At 42.8% G+C, this 22,760-nt stretch overlaps 1 protein-coding gene across 2 annotated transcripts; it reads left to right on the top strand.

Annotated features, from left to right (window-relative positions):
• Positions 1-3,261: 3,261 nt before the first annotated feature.
• Positions 3,262-17,151, top strand: mideasa (mitotic deacetylase associated SANT domain protein a). 2 transcript variants are annotated; one of them, XM_080745323.1, is made up of 13 exons: positions 3,262-3,743; positions 4,284-6,108; positions 8,177-8,353; positions 9,155-9,479; positions 9,685-9,751; positions 10,254-10,396; positions 11,868-11,971; positions 12,078-12,153; positions 13,371-13,447; positions 13,686-13,832; positions 14,017-14,145; positions 15,561-15,733; positions 16,121-17,151. In XM_080745323.1, the coding sequence occupies exons 2-13, from the start codon at positions 4,576-4,578 to the stop codon at positions 16,383-16,385; spliced, it is 3,216 nt and encodes a 1,071-aa protein (XP_080601449.1). In that variant the 5' UTR covers positions 3,262-3,743; positions 4,284-4,575; the 3' UTR covers positions 16,386-17,151. The 2 variants fall into 2 exon arrangements, with proteins under 2 accessions (XP_080601449.1, XP_080601448.1); XM_080745322.1 differs by having other exon boundaries at positions 13,371-13,459.
• The last annotated feature ends 5,609 nt before the right edge of the window (positions 17,152-22,760 follow it).

The raw sequence follows: 22,760 nt of genomic DNA, 5'->3' as shown, positions 1-22,760 counted from the left end.
AGAAGTAGCCTAAATGTACTTAATACTTTAAACCACTGAGGGCATGTAGCGCCTTGATGGACAATTCTGCATACCTCTGCATCCTTGCAATTTAATTCTGTATTATTGAAAATATGCAGACCACTGCTAATGCAAATTGGTTAGAATAAAAAGCGGCACTCAGTAGTTCTGCATGAAGAAATTAACCTTTAGGACCCAACACTCTGTTCAATCCATCCATCCACCAACTGAGCCGAGCTGCTGTGCTGACACATGTGTAACAAGTAATCATACATTGCAACTTCTCTGTGAACAAGCCAGAAAAAAAGACCCAATGCCAAAAAAAAGACCAATCATATAAAAAGTGTCAATTTAATTTATCAAAGTCAAATATATATCCCATTGCGCTATAAGTATCCATGCACAGATGAGCAGGTGAGATTGAAATAGGTATAGCCCATACAACGCCAGAATGTGCACATATTTCTGGTCTGCTCTGGTATTGCTCAAAGTTGCCTAAATAAATAAAAACTTGAATGGAACGACCTACAATTGAAAAGCATCCACTTATAAATCAATTCTGCCTACAGATGTGAGGTTGACCTGGCCCACTGGAACATGCCAACATGGAGCTGCTCAACATATAGGCTGTCAAGAATGGTGGGTGTGAATGTGTCAGGCCCCTGTTGTAGGGGCTCCCATTTAACACCAGGGAGGGGTTCAAGACTTGAGTTGCTGTGGTGTTATTTTGTTGGGACAATAACATCACAGGAACTCAAATGGGAGGAGAACATCACACCTCCATCACCAAAAGGGCCCAGTAGGATGTTCTATACCTGCGACAGCTGAAGAAATTCAACCAACGGCAGAAAATGATGTCAGTAGCCTGCGTACACACAACTATCATCATTCCATCCTCACAGCATCCATCACCATCTGGTTCATTGTCTCTGCTATCAAGGGCAAAGGTAGAAGAAAGGTGAGCTTAAAGGGGAATAGAGGGTATGCGCTTGACATCATCGTACCCAGAAGTTATGCGGGAACGCCTATACGAGAACAAAAAATCACACCCGTGTGAACTGAGCGGTGGTTTACCCACCAACCCCCCCCCCCCCCCCCTCCTTCCCCCCTGTGTGTGTGTGTGTGCGTGTGTGTGCCTGGTCTGGCCTGGCCTGAAAACAGCGCCCCTCCCTTAACATGTGTGGCCAGAAAAGGTACTACACCACAGGCTACATACAGACCCACATACAAACCCACATCTATACTATAATTTTGCGAATGTCTGTCTGAGTGAGTGAGTGAGTGTCTGTCTGTCTGTATGAAACAGCGTTTCTCCTCGGTGGCTGGAGCAATTGATCTGAAATCGCATCACCATCAGCATATGAACACACCTGACATAACTGTGAAGCCCGTTTGTCACTTTCACAAATCGTATGCTGTATAATAGCATTTTTATGGTGTATCTATATCTATTTAGCCTACAGTACCTTTTGTGACCACACATGTTAAGGGAGGGGCGCTGTTGTTCAGGCCATGCACAATCACACACAAACCCACACACACACACACACACACACACACACACACACGGGGGGGGGGGGGGGGGGGGGTTGTCTGCCCCTGTTACAGATGTTGTCCAAAATCATGCAGATCGGTACACAGTATCTCTGTAGCCGTTAAATGGAACGGGTATTTCTTACATTGATGCTCCTACATATTAGCATGCAAGCACCAGTTAAAGTCACTTTCCATCCCTCATAAACGGGTATTTCTTACATTGATGCTCCTACATATTATCATGCAAGCACCAATTAAAGTTACTTTCCATCCCTCATATACTGTATGCACAGTGCACATCCCATAACCCACACACTGCACATCATTTCGGAGCTCATATCTTTGAACGGGTAAGGGCTAGTACATACAAACAAACAAACATACATACCTACACACACGGCCACGCTATGGAGACGGTGTGACCACCGCTCAAAAACAGAGTCAGTAGGAGTCATGAGGAGTCACTCAGTCTGCCACTCAAGTCTGTCCATGGTGCTGATCCTGAGTGGCATTAAATGATGCATACCCATATGCCATATACCACTCATTTTCAACTTTGTGTGTCATTAATTTACATTATAGTGTGTGGAAATAAGACAAAAGTCCAGTAGCCTGCCTGTACCGCTACATGACAACCCCTCCAGACACCACCTTTTCCAATACACCATCTTCACAACCACTTTATCAGCTTCATTCAGCTTTATATTCATCATACTTTAACAAAAATCACACCACCTTGAAGGGCAGAAACATAAAAAGATAACTTCCTTAAACATATTTGCAAACCATTGTTATTGGTTATAAATTATGCCACTCCTTTATCAGTGAAAATGAGTTAGGCCATAGCATCAAAATCAGTTTAAAGCAGCACTATGTAACTTCTTTTAATTAATACAATGAAATGTTGTCTAATCGGTATGGTGGTTGAGTATAATACAATTGTTGTTGTCTATAGTCTCTCTGTACACTTAGATTATGTCAAAGGTCATCACCTAAGACACAGACAGGATCTGATAATAATTTTGACCTGATGGTCAATATTAAATGTATTCTGTGCATGCAGGCAAGCTCTATTATGGTAAAATATCTCACGCAGGATGCAGGAACCTTTCCTGCTTAATTCAAATCCGGGGTAGAAGCATATAGCTAACTCTGGAAGAGGAAAGTTGTAGTGCAACTTTAACCCTATGTATGTACAGTAGGCTATTTGAAAGATATACAACCTCACACCACATGGGGCGATGTGAGCTTGTAGATCTTGAAAAAATTATGGGGCCAAATACACATTATAATGTTGATTGATTGATTGATTGATTGATTGATCGATTGATTGATTGATTGATTGATTGAATACTTTAGCAGTTCGAGATCACATAGGAAAAGCACAGTAGCTACGGTGCACCAGTTCAGAATACAAGGTCTACTAATAGGATTTAAACCCAAGAAAGCACTATTGTTTACCTTGGGGTTGAGGTCCTTTGTACTTAATTCATTGAGAAGAGATTTATGTTATGAAAAAGGTTTGATGATTGAGATTTGAGAACCAAGTGCTTTGTGGATTTACCGGGCGACCATGGTGACAAAAACAAGCGCACACGGATATAGAGATGGGCGTGGTTGAACAATCGGATTGGATAACAGGATGTGAATAGAGCTGTTTTGGGGTGAGGCGATACATTTGTTGATGCAAAAAAGTTCTGCGTGGTTGAGCAGTTTCGCAGCTTTTTAAACACTCTGGATGTACCAACCTGACCCGCAGCGCCGTGGAAGTTTGTTTTGTACGGTATATATAGATCTGCGAAAACACAAACCTGCATTGCAACAGGCCGCGTTTTTTTTGCACATCTGACGGTTCTGTGGTTCACACGGCGAGAGAAAGTTGTGGACATGTTTTCCTGGAAGTTTCCAACTTTACAGACACAGAATGGACCCTCGCAACTCTAAACGCAAGCTTTACGATTGCATCTGTCACGACTCTGGGATATTTTTCCCGTGGAAATGTGAACCTCGCCCCCACGTGGGCGCCACATATAATAGCGTAATCTAACGTTGGAAAGTCGGGGGGGAAAAGTTGCAGCGACAAGTATGATTTGTTGTTGCGCACATCTCGACATGGAGGTGCACGTACGACGAGTCGACTTTGATCGCAACTTGAGCGCTTCCCTGGAACTCCCCGCGCGTGGAGATCTCTGAGCAACATTGACAAGGTACAGTGGCGATTACAGCTAAGTAAATCGGTGCGTTAAAATCTAACTAAGTTACTCGTAGAAGCTTCATCATGATGATTGTAAATATTGAAGAAGAGAACTGGCTATCACGCTGGCGAACGCATGCACGAGTCCCCCCTCGTTTCCTGTATTTCTTGTTGTGCCAAATGGCAGCCTTGCACACACACAGCACACGCCTTGTTGGCTGCTTTAGATGTGGAGAGAGCTTTGTGACTCGTCCTGTAATAAAACTGTAACTATGCGTGTTATACGGCACGATAATGATACATTAGCACTAGGGCCTACATTTTCGATCAGAGACGTCTGCCGTGCACATTGTTGGAACTAGGGGGGAAGGGGGGCTGCTGTGTGCCAGCCAGGGATGCGTCATGACTTTCTGACTTGTACTTTCTTTTTGAGTTGTTTGTTTATGTAAGCTGCCATTTCCTATTTGCCACAGAGGTCAGACAGTCTTGAAAACCTGGAGAGAGTGAGTGGAATAATAAAACGTGTTCTAACCCCTCCTTTTCTCTTACAAAGGTCCTGAGGATCAGAGAAGGATGAAGGACGCCAAGCCCCAGATCTGATTGTGGAAGGAGGGGTGTGTGTGCCCCCACCCTCTCTGCCTTTTCCCTTGGGATTTATATTTCCTCCCAAATACCTCTGCCTCTCACACAATTAAACAAAGCAGAGTAGAGGTTGTCAACCAGCCAGAGGCGGTGCAGTCCCACTGCACAGGGCACGCTGTTTTGCATTCTGTTTTCTTTTTTTTTTTTGGAATAAAGACAGTTAGCTGCGACTCAAAAAGATTATCGTTATTATTATTACTACTATGAGTCTTACTCCTCAACAGAAAGTTAACACTGACAAGAGTGGCAAACATAGGACTGCAGCCATGAAGGAGCCTGTGCAGCATTCTGGCGAGGTTTATTATGGCACGGGACCTCAGGCGTTAGACTCGAGTCACACCGATACGGGCAACAGCTCTGGCGTTTTTAATCCAGAGAAAGGCCCCCAAAGTCGGGTTCAGTATCAGCAGGCTGCAGGGAAGTGGATGCACCAGGAACCCATGCAGGCCCCCGGATGGTCTCAGGAAGCCCCTGGAGCGGCCTGGGGGCAGAACTTTGGCCCCTATATGGGCGGGGTCAACAACATCCGAGGTCAAATGCCATTCCATAAAGGAGGCCATGATGTTGGAGTCCTGCAGATGGGGGGAGAAGGCCAGCCGTTAGGACCCGTGGAGGTCTACAGAGAGGCCCCTCAGGCCCATGGCCAGGCTCCGGTGAGGGGTGGCCTTGAGTGGGACCAGCACGCTGCAGCTGCCATGCGGCAGGCTCAGCTCCAGGCCTATCAGCAGGGTCATAAAGGTGTCGACCTCCCGGGTCAGCCCCACGCAGCCCCTTCCCACACCATGCCAGGGTCCATGTTGCAGTCGTTTCCCTTGTCGTTTGGGCCAACTAAACAGCAGCAGCTCCCCCCCGGGTATTACCCCGTGTACCCGAGCAACAAGGCCATGCCCAACCTGGGCTACAACGAGCAGCCTAAAGCTCAGCACCAGCTACTACACCAGATGCAGCCGCACCAAATGCACCATCAGCAGCAACTGCAGCAACAGCACCACCATCAACTACAACAACAGCAGCAGCAATTGCAGCAGCAGCAACAACAACAACAGCAGCAACAACACCACCAAATGCAACAACATCAAATCCAGCAGCAGCAGCTGCAGCAAATGCAGCAACAATATCACCACCAGCAGCAGCAGCTACAGGAACGGAGGCAGCAGCAAATGCATCAAATGCAGCAACTGCACTCGCAGAACGTTCAGCAGCAGGAAACGACACAACTTCAACAAAAACAGCAGCAAAACCAAAACATGCCGACGTACCAACCGCCCGAACCCTGTCCAACTGACACCAGCCCCCAGAAGTACCAACCGCCTGAACCCTGTCCAACTGACACCAGCCCCCAGAAGGAAAACGTCCAGTCGGTGGGCACTCGGGCACAGCAATGTCAAGCAAGGAGCCAGCCCAACGATCCACCAGCCGTGTCCGACCTGTGCGCAGAGAAGGCCTCTCCGAGTCCTCCGGAGCACTCCGAGGCGCCAGCTATCGCCCCCCGGCGCTCGCGTCGCCTTTCGAGGGACGGGCAGTCTCCACTGGGCCCCCCGAGCGTGACCCCTTGGGTGCAGGCCTCAAAGGAGCCCCTGTCCTCTCAGAATGGACTAGGAGTGGAGGCCCAAGTGACAACGGGAGGGGTTATCCAGAGCACCCGCCGGAGGAGGCGCACATCCAAAGAGGTCAACCTGGAGACTCTGGCCCAGAAGGCATCGGAAATGGAGACCCTGCCTTCTAAAGCTTCCAAGGTTAACAAGAATCATCGTATAACACTGATGCTACCGCTCACTGTCTATAATATTTGCCCGCTCAGTGCAATCGCAATCCAGCTAGTTAAGCTAGTTGGCTAGTTGAAGGAGAAGATAAAAACATCTGCAGTTCCGCGCATAGTTACAGTTACAGTTACAGTTACAGTTACAGTTTTTAAGCTCCAAAAACATACGTTCTTTTTATTACATTTTGAAAAGTTGCATTTATAAAAAAGTAAGTTTAAAACGGTGTGCAGAATGTTCAGATGTGCAGGTGTGACAAGGGGAGCTGATTGTGTCATTAACATAGTTGCCAGCCAAAGAGGAAGAGCTTGGTTTCTATGCAGAACTTCCCTATTGGGTATAAAACCATTTCCTAAATATATTACATTGATTTTAAAATTCTATATTTATTTAATTATTTGCAGCTGTCTCGTTTCAACTGCCGCTGCTTCAGCGTTTCATGTGTATACACATAGTTTCCCCCGAACGTCCTCATGGAACAGATACTGGTATAACCTGTAAAACAGCTATTATTGAAGAAACTTCACTTTGCATAAAATTGCTCTCAGTTTACTCCTGGGAGAGATGTGATATCTTTAACCTTGTTTCTCACGATTTATGTTGATGTTTAAAGTGGCACACCCAATAGAAATGGATGCATGTGTTTCCACAATAGTTCAACTGACTGAGAAAAAACAGACATTAAGCACAGCAAATTAAGTCAAACGTTTTCTATTTGCTCTTTATTTTTTAGTATTTGAACATGCAATACTCTTACAACCTAAGGCTTTTTATGGACAGTAACAGTGTGTGTGTGTATGGTGCCAATGGTGTACTGCCACTGCAAGTCTGCACACCTCCACATTCCTCAGGCTCTACCAAGTCATTCAGCAGAACTAGGGAGGGGCTGCACACTCTCACTCCCACACCGGCCAGCTGGCTCTAAAACGGACTGAAAGTTGTGGTTATTTGCAACCCCTGAGCTGTTGATTTTTAGTAACCAGTAGCACTTTTAGTTGGGCAATAACATTACCGTGTAATGATTGTTATTGCAATTGCATCCATTGTGAAATTGATCTACGCAGCACAGTTTAATTATTAACATTATCACTCGGAATGCCCTATGTTTACTACAATTGCCATTATATAATCAATTATCAGAGTCTGTAATGATAGAATAGGTGATGAATGTGAAAATGTATGAGTTAACCACTTAGTTGAACTCCATGGCTTTATAATTTGTTAGCTCCTTGTTCCCTCTAGTCTACAACAATTCTTTTTGCGGAAACTAGCCGATATACAAGCTCACAACATGAGCTCACAGCGTGTTGCAATGCATTTGTGAGTCATAGATCTGCTATTTTCACCTCATGTCCACCCCAGAATTGGGATGATAAGGTTCATGTGGTTAATCCGGAACCAGAAGTACAGCATTGGATAACTGTCACTATCTGATCCTGCATCTCCATCAAGCGTGGCTTATAGCTTTATAGCATAAAAAATACTATATATATTTTTCCTAGGCAACGTTGCAGACAGGGCCTGTCTGAATATAATACCATAATATAACGAACAGTAATTATGACCATTATAGCCATTTAAGGTAGAAATACTCTTGTAATTAGATTTTTAATCAAAGGGCAATATTACATTAAGATATGCATTATAACAAAGCTATTTCACTGCAACATTTAAAAATTACTACCTTGGTTTTAAAAGTCTGTAGGATTGCTGTAAATGTGAGTAAGGCACTCATAAGTGTGCTTTGCCAATACATCTGTAATTGTGTAATTACAACATTCTCTATTCTATTGGTACCCAAACAGTGTGATTATTTTGGGCATGTCATTGGTGAAAGGTTTAAAATTTGATTTTCTAAATAAAATACTTAATTGCCCCACTCTTTTCCAAAAATAGAGAAAATAGCAGATCTACATTCTCACATTTTAAGCATCTAGACTAGAGGTACATAAGGTCGCATTCATTAGCAGTTCAGTTTTTACTGTATTTTCTCACCCATAATCTCCTTGTCTTCCTCTCTTTGTCCACATCTGTGTACCGACAGGAGGAGCCCCTGGTCATGCCAGTGTCCGTGCCAGTGCATGGGAGTCCACCAGGTCCCTGCCTTCAGGGACGACTAGGTCAGAGTGGGCATCCCCCTGCTCAGCATGACCACAAGCCCTCCGTCATCGTGGCCCGTCGCCGTTCACTTAAAAACCCCATGTCGGAGAACATTCGCCAGGTTGGTTCTGTAAGGACAAGATCGAGAGATGGGGCTGTCACGATTATGACATTTTACATGGCGATTAATTGTCACTCAAATAATTGCGATTAACGACTTAATTGTGTTTTTTGTCGTTGACAATTACATTTCTGTTTGGCTTGTAGGCTTTGAAGTTGCACATGGCAGAAGAAATTACAGACATTTGACAACTTTATACAAGAACATTGATAGTGGAAATAGCCGATCTACAAGCTCACAACGCGTCAAGATGCGACACGTTGTGAGCTTGTAGATCTGCTATTTCCACTAGCTTTTAAATGTTTGAAAATATATGAACATTTCTCAACATGTAAACGATTATGACGATTATGACAAAGTCATTGCGATTATGTCAAATAATTGCGATTAGACGATTATGTAATAATTGTGACAGGCCTATCGAGAGATGAAATAACTATTGACATAGTTGGGCTGGCAGTGCCTCAGGGGTAGAGTTGCCGTCTTAGAACACGGAGGGTTCCCGAAGGGTTCCCAGTTCGATCCCGGGCTCCCCCAGAGTTGGTGTCGAAGAGTCCTTGAGCAAGACTCTTGAGTCTGAACCCCTAGTTGCTCCCGGTGAGCAGGTTGGTGCCTTGCATGGTTTCCTCTGCCATCGGTGTATGAACGTGTGTAAACGCATTAACGCAACAGGTTGATTTATAGACCAGTAACTGTGTTCATGTCCGGACCCTAAATCTGATCACAGTTTTGTCCCTCTCATAAACGCTTCTTCTTTTCCTTCCCTTGACATTCTCTGAAACATCTCTTACTCTGCAATAGGACGAGGACGAGGATGGAAAGTCCAAGTTCAAACGCCGGCCGCGACCTGAGCCCCTCTTCATCCCTCCGCCGAAACCATCATCGTTCATCGCTCCTTCGGTCTACTCTAGCATCACTCACTACCAGAGCCACCTGCGCTCTCCGGTGCGCCTTCCGGATCATCCGCTCTCCCTGCCTCCCTACACGCCTCCGCCCATCCTGTCTCCTGTGCGTGAAGGCTCAGGACTCTTCTTCTCCACCTTCCTGTCTAACATAGCTGCAGGCAACCAGAGCCTGCCACCACCGGCCACGCCAAAGTCTGCTGTGCGTAGCCTCCTGCGCTCCAGTAGGTGTCACCGTGGCTTTTGTTGTATCATGGCTATGCAGTAAAATCCTCAATGTTAATTGAATTCTAAAAGTGTGCGCTCTCTTATACACGCACTTAATGTTAAATTAAGACTCAGGATTTTACAGTGCATGTGCACTGCATATTAGCCAAATTATCTTGTAGAGATTGTCTCTAAAAGGGCTCTGTTCTTTGTGTCTTACAGCCAGTTCAGACATCACACCTCCAGTCCTGCCCTTGATCACTGATGCTGCCCCTGTGTGTTTTGAACCGTGAGTACTATCCACACCGGTTTTCTGTGGTTGAAAATGTCTTTGTGGACCCTCAGAAACAGATACACAGAGTAAAATTAAGACATTGTCTTTTTACAGTACTGAGAATTGTATTCACTCACCTACAATATCTTAGTAATCTGATTGTGGAGTCGTTATCTATCTTCTGTTTCTGTAATAGTATATGGTAGTTTAAAATGTCTCTTTGTCCTAAATTATTCTTGTGGATACTCCTTTCAATGTATTTCTATATTTTTTTTAGTAGAAGAAAGGGGGAGTCCCGCACACTGTTTTCACTTACAAAACCTTTATTGATAAATAAACGTTTTCTAAGTGAAGATGGTGTGCTCCACCTTTTTTCTGCTATTCAAGTAGGTGTACAAAAGGGCTTTTCTGCATTGACTTGGGAGTTGCAAATTGTAAATTTGTTGCACCTGCAATAATTCATGAATCAAATAAAAATGTGATCAAATCTCTTACATACTTGTAATATTATGACCAGGCGGATCAACATTGGCCTGCACTACCAGGCAGAGGTTCCGGAGCTGCGGGGGCGGGATGCCTCTCAGTTTGACCTGCACAAGGCGGATGTGGTGTGGCTGCCTTTGGAGGAATCCCACCTCAAGGACGGACACCAGCCGAACAGTGAGTGCCTTGTATTCCATTAAAACGGGTACACATTATTGTGTATCGTTATTTTATGCTTTAACTATTGAAAAATAGCAGATATACAAGCTCACAGCGTGGCACCGAGTGCCACGCTGTGAGCTTGTAGATCTGCTATTTTTGAAAAATCGTGAAAATTTGAATTTTGACAAGATTCTATAAGTGTCTTTTGAATCCTTCTAAGATGTTTCTATGTCAGCAATCTGGTTAGCCATCGTCAAAGAAAAGGTCCTTTTCACTTAGCTGGAGCTCAGTAAGTCTGTTCTTGAGAGACTACTGTGTCAGTTGTTCTCAAACCTTTTCATGGGAAGGACCACCAAATTGATATTTATTTGGCCACGGACCCCCATCTCAAAATATTTAGTTCCAGGGACCACCCAGAAGCAAAATTTGAGTTACAAACGTTTGCTTTGAAAATACATATATTCAAAGATTTGCACACATTTTCACAACTTAAAAAAAATAGCAGATCTGATCTACAAGCTCGGTGCCGCGCTGTGAGCTTGTATATCTGCTATTTTTCACTGGTTAAAGCATTCAATAATTCTAGGCCTATGGGTTAACCCATTAACACCTGAGGCCGATTCTACAAATGTCTTCCAAATCCTATTACAGTTTTCTGAAATCATATCGATATCAGTGGTGCTCAAACTTTCATGTCAGGGACCACCCAAATGAAATGTATTGGGCCGCCGACCCCCATCTCAAAAGGTTTTGTTCCAGAAACCCCCAGAGCTAAGCTATTAGTTAAAAATCTTCGCTTTAAAAAAAAAAATGCAATTTTTGAATAGCCAACCAATGTGCTATATTTATATAGCTAAAATCTAAAATGACACAGATGCTTACTCTGTTTTAATGGGTTAACCACTTTGTGTGTTAGTACTTCTCTTTAAGGCCCAATCCGGGATTGTTTTGAACATATAGGTTAATATTCGCGCCGCGGTACACAGTATGTCTAGACTCATGTCATTAACATGGATCTGTCCCATTTAGCGCCACCATCAGGCCCATTTTTTTCAAACACTTTTTTGGACACTGCTCCTACAGATTTTGCCCTAAAATCACACAAAGCGGTACACAGTATGTCTACAGTCATGTCGGCAACATGGAGCTGTCCCATTTAGCGCCACCATCAGGCAGATTCTGGCAAAACACATTTTTGGACACTGCTCCTACAAATTATGCCCTAAAATCACACAAAGTATGTCTAGACTTGGATCTGTCCCATTTAGCGCCACCATCAGGCCCATCTTTTCAAACACATTTTTGGACACAGTGCGACCTGACGGTTGCTTATCTCCTGATTAGGGAGTCTTGCTGGTAATTAAAGAACCGTTATCTATTCTCTATCATTTTGGTATTATTTGTTTGTTTGCATGATAGATTGGATCTTTAATTTAAGTCTTCTGAACTTAATTCCTTTAAGAAATCTTTTCTCTACATGTTGTAGTGGAGGATATGATGAGCTTGGCCTGTTCCAGTGTGCTCCGTGGCGGAGGAACCAATCAGGAGCTGGTTCTACACTGTATGCATATAAGTGGGGGTGACATCCTGGTGAGTACAGTGACTCCAAAGTTCAGTGGGTCAATTACTACTAGTCGTGTTCTCATCGGTTTTGGCACTCAGTTTGTTCACTGGACGGAATCATGTTGATTTCTAGGAGACGCTGAGACTTTTGATGATTGGAGAACGCGTCTTCCCCAAAGGTCATCACCTGGCAGAATATCACTACTCGGGTGAGGAACAAGTATCACTTCTAAACGATTAACATGAGAGCTGTTTGTCGTGTCTTTATACTGTATATTCACCCTTGTAACCAGACATCCAGACTCCCATTCTTTTGAGCTGAAAACATTCTTATCTCCCTCCCTCCCTACACCCATGCTGACGGATGCATTGGAAGAGGTTTTGAGTTGTGGGGCTGGGAGGCTGCCAACTAATGTTTTGACACCTTTTTCTTTGCACACAATGCATCATACCGCAAGTGCACCTACTGTACAGTATACCTCCATGAGGAATAAGGTGTTCACAACAAAGCAAAGTGCAGAATGAACTAATACAAAACGATGGCATGAACAACTAAAACCAAAAAATGCTGTCTTATGTTGCACAGCACAGCAGCAGTGTTGAATATAGCCATGTCTTACTGTACCTGGAATTAGTGCACCAAACCTTGTATTCCAGTGTGTTGCTAATATGTCTCACATGGTACTGTTACTTTACATATGCTGCATTACAGCTAGATGTGTCAACCATCCTCTTCTGGCTCATCAGGTTTTACGATGTAAACCGCCAAATGATTTCTTCTGACAAGGCAGCCGATGCAGGAAGGCACAGGCATACACAGCATTCATCAAATATCTTAGCCTCTTTGAAAAGCCCCCTCGTTTGTGCACGCAATACTGTCAGAAAGACAGCTGTAATTCCAAGCGTGATCTGTTTATAAACTTGAGCTGAACTGCATTCAGTGCCGAAAAGTTAAGTTTGCCAGCATACTAGGATCATTGCACTTTGCAGTTTGTATATCCAGTCTTGAGCGGATACAGAAGCGTGCGTACGCGTGTGGAAATGAATGGATAAAGTAGGCGGGCTCTAAACTGGATATGATAATTATATAGTAAATGGATGCGAGGTTAGTAGCAGCAATGAGAGTGGCTTCTCTCTGTGCAGCCCCTCTTGGTCAAATCTTTGTATTCGATCTGTTTCAACTAAATCCATTTCTTTTTTGTTTGTTTTTGCGTTACTTGAGCATCTAAAATACTATTCAGCCACCCGCCGCTAAGGGGGACTGCAGCCAGGCCAGCCCCATAGTTCCTGTGCTTATGTAGCCTTGCGTTGCCAGGGCAATTCTATTTTGCAACGTCTGATTCGTGTCTGGCAACGCGAGGCTAGTGCTTATGCCTGCTGACACAGAACCTTTGTGACCAGAGTATCATCTCTGATTTACTCTCAGGTTCAGATTGTTGGACTGCAGCAGAGAAGCGCTACTTCAACAAAGGCATCTCTACCTTCAGGAAGGACTTCATTAAGGTGCAGAAATTGGTACGCTGATTTGTTTGCTTGAAAGTACCTTACTGATATTTGCTTCGTCCCATGCATTGTTGTTTTCATGTAAAATGTGGATGCAAATTGAAGAAGAAGAAGAAAAAACACATTTGCATACATAAAAACAGTCAAATCTAGTGTCAATATATCTCCAAAAGTCTCTTTGGAGTTAAATGAACACTGCTGATTTTGCTGTATACATGTTATTCAAACTTAATTAAAGGTGCAGACCAAGACTGTGGCTCAGTGTGTAGAATTCTACTACACATATAAGAAACAGGTGAAGATCGGTCGCGGTGGGACTTTGACTTACGGCCCTTCAGATTCACCTGAGGAGGAGAAGAGCACAGAGCCAATGGCAGATATCAAGGTAGAATAGTTTTGTTGTTGTTTTGTGAGCCAGTGCTTCAACTATGAAGGGGCTGGGAGAAGATCAATAGAATGGAATTATTTAAACAATTAATTGAATGCATGCATTTGTGAATGAATGCATGCAGGGCTACTCTATTTTGTTTTATTCACAGATTTATGTTTTCCCAAATGTTCTGCTACAGAGTTATCAATCAAAATTGCCTCAAGGAGAGGTGGAGGCAGATGATAAGAAAGAGGATTCATCTGACCAGAACCAAGATGTCAACATGGCAAGTGTGACTCATTCACTAGTACTACAGGTGCATGACTATGTAAGTATTTCACCCTGACAGGTAAATGTTTGTCTCCCAATTTACACTGGGAGACATTTACTGTATTTGTATCATAGTTTACATCTGGCCATGAGTAAATGACTTAACAGACATTTTCAAAGCAGAATTATGAACACACACACACACAGCTGTAGAAAATGATTGCCGTAGTTGTTAGGGAGTGTACCGAATACACCAGGGATCATGTTTGTTGTTACATTTTACCTTGCTACAGCTGGCCCGTGTTCAAATCCAACCCTTTGCTTGTCATCTCCTCACTCTCTCCTGCTTTCTTGTCTCTCTACTTACTGTCACATTACAGCAGATAATGCAAAGTCATACCAGTGGCGTAGCCAGGAGTTTTATTTTGGGTGGGCAAAATGTCAGCGCTCGAGGGAGAGACAGGCCGATATGTCCATTGACAAAGAGCTATATTGCACCATAATACAAAAAGGAGATAGGTGTGTGTGTGTGTGTGCGCGCGTGTGCGTGTGGGTTTATTTGATTTGTTAACTTTGTTTGCTGTTGTAATCGCAATTTTGAAATGGCTCAATTTTGTAGGACATCATGTTCACATTTATCTGCCTTTAATGCCGTTTAACCTACTGTGCTTCATTGAGAATTAATAATTTTATTTGCAATAGACTATAGTTGCACGCACGCACGCACAATCAAATTGTTAACGCGCGCTTGCGTGCGTGCAACTAATAGTCTATTGCAAATAAAATGATTAATTCTCAATGAAGCACAGTAGGTTAAACAGCATTAAAGGCAGATAAATGTGAACATGACGTCCTACAAAATTGAGCCATTTCAAAATTGCGATTACAACAGCAAACAAAGTTAACAAATCAAATAATGCTCAAACATGTGCAACCACAATTGTAATGACAATGGAGCTACAGTACCAGAAGTATCACCAAAAAGACTACTAAAATGAATGTAAAAAACTATTCAGAAGTTATAGTTTATATGCGAGTGATTTGTTCTTTACCATCAAATTATTGATTTGCCATGGAACCATAAATCCTACCTCTCAGAAATCTAATCTTGACTAATGTCTGGTATGGTAGTAATAAAGCTACACTGTTGTTGTTTTTGTTGTTTCTTTTGGGGGGCATTTCAAGCCTTTATTTGATAGCGATGGTGTAGAGCAGGGGTTCTCAAACTTTTTGTTCTCACAACCCCAAATTATTAGCAAACATTTTTTGCGACTCCCATACCGCTGGTGTAGCGGTATGAGCAATTGACAGCAGAGGACCTCGGGTCAGATTTGAATGGGACAACTGCAGCAAGGAGTGATTTGGTTTGCGCTCTGCCAGGAGAGCCCCAGTAATAAATCTACACTGTTAAAGTGATTTTTCAACAGTTGGATCTAGTTAGTGTGGCGATGTGAAACATGTCTGATGTTCTAGGCTGGACCAGCGCCAGTGCTGCAGCTGAAAGAACAGAGTTCTGCAAATACGGAGTCGACACCTCACTCTGCACCTCGTAAGCCTCGTCCCGAACCCACAGGAAAGAAGATCAAAGCCCCACCAAAGCCCCCACAGAACCCTGAGGGGGTGTTTCCATGCAAGAAGTGTAGCAGGTTTGTGCTCTGACTTTGTTAGTGCAGCATAATTAGTTTATATAATAGACCGTGATCTTTATATTATTAAACAATTCATGCATCTGATCTGTATCATAGTATATACAGTAAAATCCTGAAAATGAATGAATGAATCCTGAAAGAGTAAAAGTGGACCTTTTAAAAGTCTATTTTTACACTTTTGGATTTAAACATTACTGTTTAGCACTGGATTCACCATATTGTTTTTGCATTGTGAATATTCTTGTGATTAAGAATTTTAAGAACAAAATCGACATCAATACATACGTATAAGCACTATACAAATAACCTAGTATAACAAAAAAGAACAATGTGGATCGAGTGTTCCTTTTATTAATCGCGTGTAATTCATCCCCTGAACTCTAGGGTGTTCTACAAAGTGAAGAGCCGCAGCGCCCACATGAAGAGCCACGCCGAACAAGAGAAGAAGGCCGCAGCGCTGCGCCTGAAAGAGCAGGAGGAGCGCGCGGTGGCTGCGGAGGTAGCCGCGGCGCGGGCCAGGAAACTGAAAGCGGCGGCCATAGGCGCCGATAAAGACGGTAATGGAAACGGAGTAACAGAGGCGGCAGAAGGCAGTAGCCACGACGAATCCTCAGAGGAGGAGGATGATAAAGATGAGGACTGGCACTGAGAAAAGAAAAAAGCTGCTGCATAGGGCAGAGAAAGGATGGAGGGTGGAGATACTGAATGAGAGAGTGAGATGTGAGAAGACAGAATGACCACAAGAATCGGCACGCAAGTGGCATCTCATTTTTCAGCTTCTTAAGTCTTCCAGTTAATCGTTCGTGCTCGTCGCCAGGCTGATGCTGGTGTCGTGTGACAGGTGTCCGCGGGTCCCTGTCTGCTTTTCTTAACGTTTGCCAGGGAATCACACTCCAGATTTTTAGACAGATTTGTATGTTTTAGCTTTTACAACAAAAAATATATATATTTTGTAAATGCACATCTACTGTATGTATGCTACTGTTTGCTAATTTTGCCTTTTTTTTGTATTGCTTATTTAATTGAACATCGAAATAATATACTTTTTCACTGTGTGGATTCATTTTGATGGTTCTTTGATATTCTGTAAGTATATATAATCAGAGGGTGTCTGTTTTGCAATATGTCTCGATCAAAGCAGTCTTTCAACTTTATACCAACAGCCTTTTAAAATGGAGATTGTATAACAACACATATTTAAATTGTTTACTTTTCTAAAGAAAATTCTATTATGATTTTTACAGATTGTCATTTAATCTTTAGGTCAGTTGCATGTTTATTTTTCAATTGAGGGACCTTTACAATGAATTTCTTGTGTATAAAAAAGTATATATGAAATTTCATATATTTATAATAATGCAATTGCAATGATTTCGGTCATATAAAATCTTGTCTGTCTATTGTGACTTGGAAGAGTCTATTAAAAAGTCCAACTGTATTCATGAGTGTAAATCATTTCTGAAAAGGAAATCATGAATGAAACTGGTTATAAGCCGTACAGTTCATGATGTGTGCCAGTAGGTGGGGGTAGTGGTTCAATGTGTTTCAGGTAACTCAATGGTGATGTGTAATTCATAGGCTAAATTTTACTCCTGTAATTTCATTGGCCATGCCTATACATAACATCAGCTAAAGTCAGCTAAATGTGTGTAGATATGCGTACACACAAACACACACACAGTCAAATGGTGTGTTAATTGGCATAGATCTGTATCGACTTGACTACATCAGATAATTTACTCAAGGTGGCCCATCTTCTATTTTCACTTATTTGAAATACAATTAAGGGACAGGCCTGCATCTGTTTTAACTGCTGGGAAGAAGAAAACAGCACACATCTTCAGATTAGAGGGTGTGGTGATGTATGGCCCTGATTATTGGTGACATAACTGCAGGCATTTAAAAGCCTGCTCAGTAATGGGCAGTGGTGGGCAGCCTGCATGCTGCACTTAAGAGATGAGAGGCGAGGCATATACTGTACGTACGGCCTGGCCCTGAAGAGAACAGAGTGCCCCAGGCTCCATCTCACTACTCATCACCCATAAGTTGTACTGTGACAGCAATAATTACCTTTTCCTGAATAGCTGAACTGGAAGGACAGAGAAGGGAGAGGATCCTTGGACATCATGACTACTTTCTAAGACATGGGCCGGTTTGACTGGGCTGGTCACACACAAAAATGTGCACAAAATACTATAGGACCCAATATTGAGTTACACAATTTCTAGGGTGCCTTTAGGGTGGGAATGCCCATATATGGACATATTGTGTCAGTCTGTTGTTTCAGCGCGACCTCGCCCTTTATGCCGAGATCGCTTCTCACCCTTTAGGGTGAGGTCGCTTCTCGCCCTTAGGGTGTCTTACTAGTAAAAATCCATCTTAAACTTAAGCACCTTTCATGTCATGAAGGGGGCTGAAGTTTAACATGGGGGATGTCTTAGATTCATACTATAATAAAGTATGATTTGACCCTTAGAGGTCAGTGTAAGTGAATGTGTGTGTGAATTAGTGAATGTAATGCACAATCTCTGTAAAGCACTTTGGATAAAGGCGCTATATAAATGCACCATTTACCATTTTTACTTTACTTATACACAAAACTGAGAATAGCAGATCTACAGGCTCACAATATACATCTTTATCCCCCATTTCTTTCTGTGTTTTTTTTTGTGCTTATAAATACATGGCCAAAATAAGTATGCCAGCTTGAAAGTGGTTAAGTAGGCTAGTTCTGATAACGGTGATTCTATGACCTTGGGGCATATGGGGGAAATTTCTAAACAAAATGTAGTCATTAAGCCGGGAGCCCGCTGGCCTAGGGGTCCAGGCGCATACCACATAGGCTCTGATGCCTGACAGCGTGTTGCGGGTTCGAATCCCTATCCCAAAGGTCTTTGCTGCATGTCACTCCCCGTCTCTCTCCATGTTTCCTGTCCATCTCCACTGTGTACGATCAATACATATCTTACAAAGAAACACTGATGCAGAGTGTGATGGTTTTTCTACCCATGCTGGCAGAGCACAACATGTCTTTATTCTTCCACCATGGCTCTGTATAAAACTGATAATAATGAAATCTTTATTTGTATAGCACCTTTCCTACATGCATACTGTATTATTCAAAGTGCTTCACAGTTGGAAAAGAAAAACAACACAACAATAAGTTATCATTCATACTTCCATAATAACTATTTCTCCCCAATCATAAAACACTGCAGATATGAAGAATATTCAAGTTGAACATGTGCTGGAGCAGTGGTTCCAAAATGTTTCAGGTCGAGACTCAAAAGAGAGATTTAGACGTTTGCCCTGGACCTAAACAGTAAAAATAGCAGATCTACAAGCACACATTGCGCCGCTTCACGCTGCGTTGCGAGCTTGTAGGTTGGCTATTTTCACTACTTCTTAATTATTATTCTGTAATTTTTTATTCATGGGATTGCTTAGGTTTGTAGGTTTTAAAATGTATACAATTATTTTAAAACATTTTATTTGAATATATACTGTATTTGAAATATATATATTTTTTAAAGTAGGAAAATATTGTTTTTACTCGAGTCGTGACCCATAAAAATTGGTTTGTGACCCACAAATGGGGGCCGGGGGTGGTAAAATAATGCTATCCTGGGCTGGCATGCAAATACTGGCCCTCTTTCAAAGGGTGATGGAATTGAAATGATTTCCCTTCCCAGATGACTCAGTACAAATGTGTGCACTTCTGTATTTACAAACACACACAGCAGAGTCCTCTGATGCAACAGACAACTCAAACAAGCGGATACTAAACTGACATGTAGGCTACTGTGCAGTTGCTGTGTCCTGGTACAATTACAGCAGTTCTTTTGTTGTGGGGGAAAAAATCATTACATTTTTCTAAAAGTCTAAAATATGTTAAAATAATAGCACAGGTACCATGGCATAGTGTGAACAACTAATTTGACACTGATTGTGTATTGCAAGATTAGCTTTAGATACAGACACACAGACCAGTGGTTCCCAAACTGGGGGTCAGGACCACCAGGGGGGTCCCCAAATTATTTGGGGGGTCCCCAGATGATTAGCTGATTAGAGTGATCTCACTCAACCTTAAACAAAACAAAATGTAACACCTCAACTTCTACATGTGCTTGCTAGGGTGGGGGGTCCCCAGGTCAGATATTATTATTTTGCGGGGTTGCGGCCTGAAAAGATTGGGAACCCTTGTTCTAGATGACTAGGCTCCTACATATCCACGCTGGAAAACGCATAGCCTAATGTACGTTCTTTTTCGCACATTATCCTACTCTGAGGGATTCAGAACTGGAGGAGCTCTGGTCGTATTCCCCTATGGGTGGTGATGAGGCAATGGAGCTTGAGTGAGGATCAAATGTCATCTGTGAGTACTGGGCACCGCTAATACAGCACCATTAAGAACCCAGTTACATGGAGGCTGTGAGATGGGCTATGGATGAAGATGATGCAGACATTATGGTCTGGATACTTAGAGATGGGGACGAGGGCACACCGGTGGATCAATGTCAGTAAATGTCTGGAAGACAAATGTGAGGATCAGTAGGTCTTCTTCAGCATGACTGAGGTAAAAAAAAAACTAAAGTGGAAGCGTGTGTTATTTATGTTTGGACACGTATATCCTTGACAGGGTCAACCATAAAAAAGTAGATTGTTTTCTTCATGTGACCTGTGAGAGGAAATGTCAATGTCATACTTGTTGAAGGGGTACTGTTAAAGAAAAAGACCATGAAATACACAAACATTAGATGTGTCTGTGTATTATTTGTACACACACCATATGTATTAACTAAATTATATGTATTCAGTGCACAACGTATCTACTGTATAATAATGCATACATTCAACTGTCCTTGAGGCTAAACCAGAATAATTTGTTATAATGGCTATAGCCATATAATTGAAAAATCACTCAGTTCAATTTCAAACCAGGAGTCAATGGCCTTGAGGGATGCAATCTAACCGCTGACCTCTTGACCTGACACCCCCTCCCCTCCTCGCTTTGATTGGCTCTTTGGCTGTAATCCACATTCACATCTCATCCAGCATGACGCACCTTGCAATGTGGTTGTTGCACAGTTACACAAAGAAAGAACCCTGAGCTGTATTAGCTCTTGCCACTATATGCCTCCGTCCTTACGCACTAACTCACTCTGGGGAATTAAACCCATCTATCAGTATTTTAGCCGACATCAGCAGCATAACTCTCGCACACGGTTATGCAAATGGACCCTGACTGAAGGGTGTATCCACGACATTCATCTCATGTGCGATGTAACGTTAGCTGGGATGTGTAAGAAATATGACCAAGTGCCGTTGTGGGGGACAGGCATGTCAACTTGCCTGGCACTGGAGTGGGATGTATAATGGCTTATGTGTTTCTGTGCAGAATGCGTTACTGTTGTGGAGCACAGCCCATATAACCTGCTGTGTCTGGAAAACAGGAAACAGACAGTGTGTGCATGACCACATTGCTCACAAAAATCCATTATTTTCCGCCACCATTAAGAGCAGTGAAGTATATGTTAGGCTTTCCTGCTCTGATCTCAGCCACATTGAATGGACAAGTTGGCTATAGGCTGCATAACCTTACCCTCCCCACAAATATGCTGTTTGCACATCCTGCGGGTTAAGTAACACATTGTTTCTGGAAGTAAAGTGGTGTAATGTGATGTTCCTGGCGAGAGACGGTTACTTGACACTTTAATCGTATAATGTAACCGTGAGGTGTGTAGGGCAAGACAATGGAAACTTAATCGGACTAGAAATGTTAAGCAAGTTAGATTGAAATTGATGGATTGAAATAGCCACAAACAATAACGGGGCACTGAACCCATCTTCTCCTCTTCCTTGCCAACATAAGTCACTCCTTTAATTAGTCAAAAGAAATCCTATCGTGTTGACTATGACTGATCTGAAGAATAATCAGTCTAAGCAGCTCACTGAGCTAGCTTGCTGATATTTGACATTAGGCCTATCCGTGACTGAGATGATTAAAAAGCATTGGCGACTGTAATTTAGGCTTCATTATTTGGGCCACTGCCAAATGCACTCACTCTAAGTGCCCCCGATTCAATTCTCATTTCCTGACTCCTGCCCAGAAGAGAGCAATTTCTTTTGTACAGTATATTTCCTGAGTCATTGCTTTAACAAAGACATTTTATACAGAGTCAGTCTTTAAGAAAGCCATCCAGACATGTAATAGGGACATTCTATCCAAACAGGGTTCAGTTGGAAATTGGAAAGAGAAAATATCAGTTTAACATTTATATTCATCAATGTCTTTACAATATATTCAAAGCAGTGGTTAGTTGGTAGCCTGAGACACAGATAAAATGAATTCTCGTTTGTTTAGCCAATATATAGGGCTGAAGTGGTTGATTTGTTTTGTAATAATAATAATTAAAAGTAACTAATACGTTTTCAAATAATTGTAGTGTTGTACAATTGTAGTACAATATTCACCTCTGAGATGTAGTGTGTAGTAGGTTGTGAGTATAGGCTAGCATAGAACACTAAAGTAAAAATACCTAAACATTTTACTTTACTTGAGTGAATGTAGGCCTACTCCACCACTGCCCCAGGCCCCCAGCCAAACAAGAGGCCCATCTAAACTCACAGATGATACATAAAACATCAGTATGGATCCCCGGCGCAACAGCTTCATCTGCGACATGAACGCTTTGCTGAAATCCCTGAGCCAACATTTTTAGCCAGAGCAAAGTCGTTGTCCACCTTGCAATGATTCATCACAGGGTCTGATGGATTCTGAATCCGTCATCCATCATAAAGCCATCAGCATACAGCCTTCTCCTCTCAGAGGAGAGGTGATGTAGCGGCTGGGATGCCCTGATTTATATCCATGATTCACTGTCCTCGCTGTGTCGCCATGCGTCCCCCGCCCGTCCATTTCAACACACTATGTACCCGTGCGGCCCGTGATTAAGCAGTGCTGGTGCACCCAGGTGTGATGGATGTCACTATGTGTCAGGGGAGAGAGAGAGAGACCCAAATG

This window comes from Nannobrachium achirus, assembly GCF_963921795.1.
Source record: "Nannobrachium achirus genome assembly, chromosome: 16".
Taxonomy (NCBI): Eukaryota; Metazoa; Chordata; class Actinopteri; order Myctophiformes; family Myctophidae; genus Nannobrachium; species Nannobrachium achirus.
This window is presented reverse-complemented; position numbering and strand designations above follow the sequence as displayed.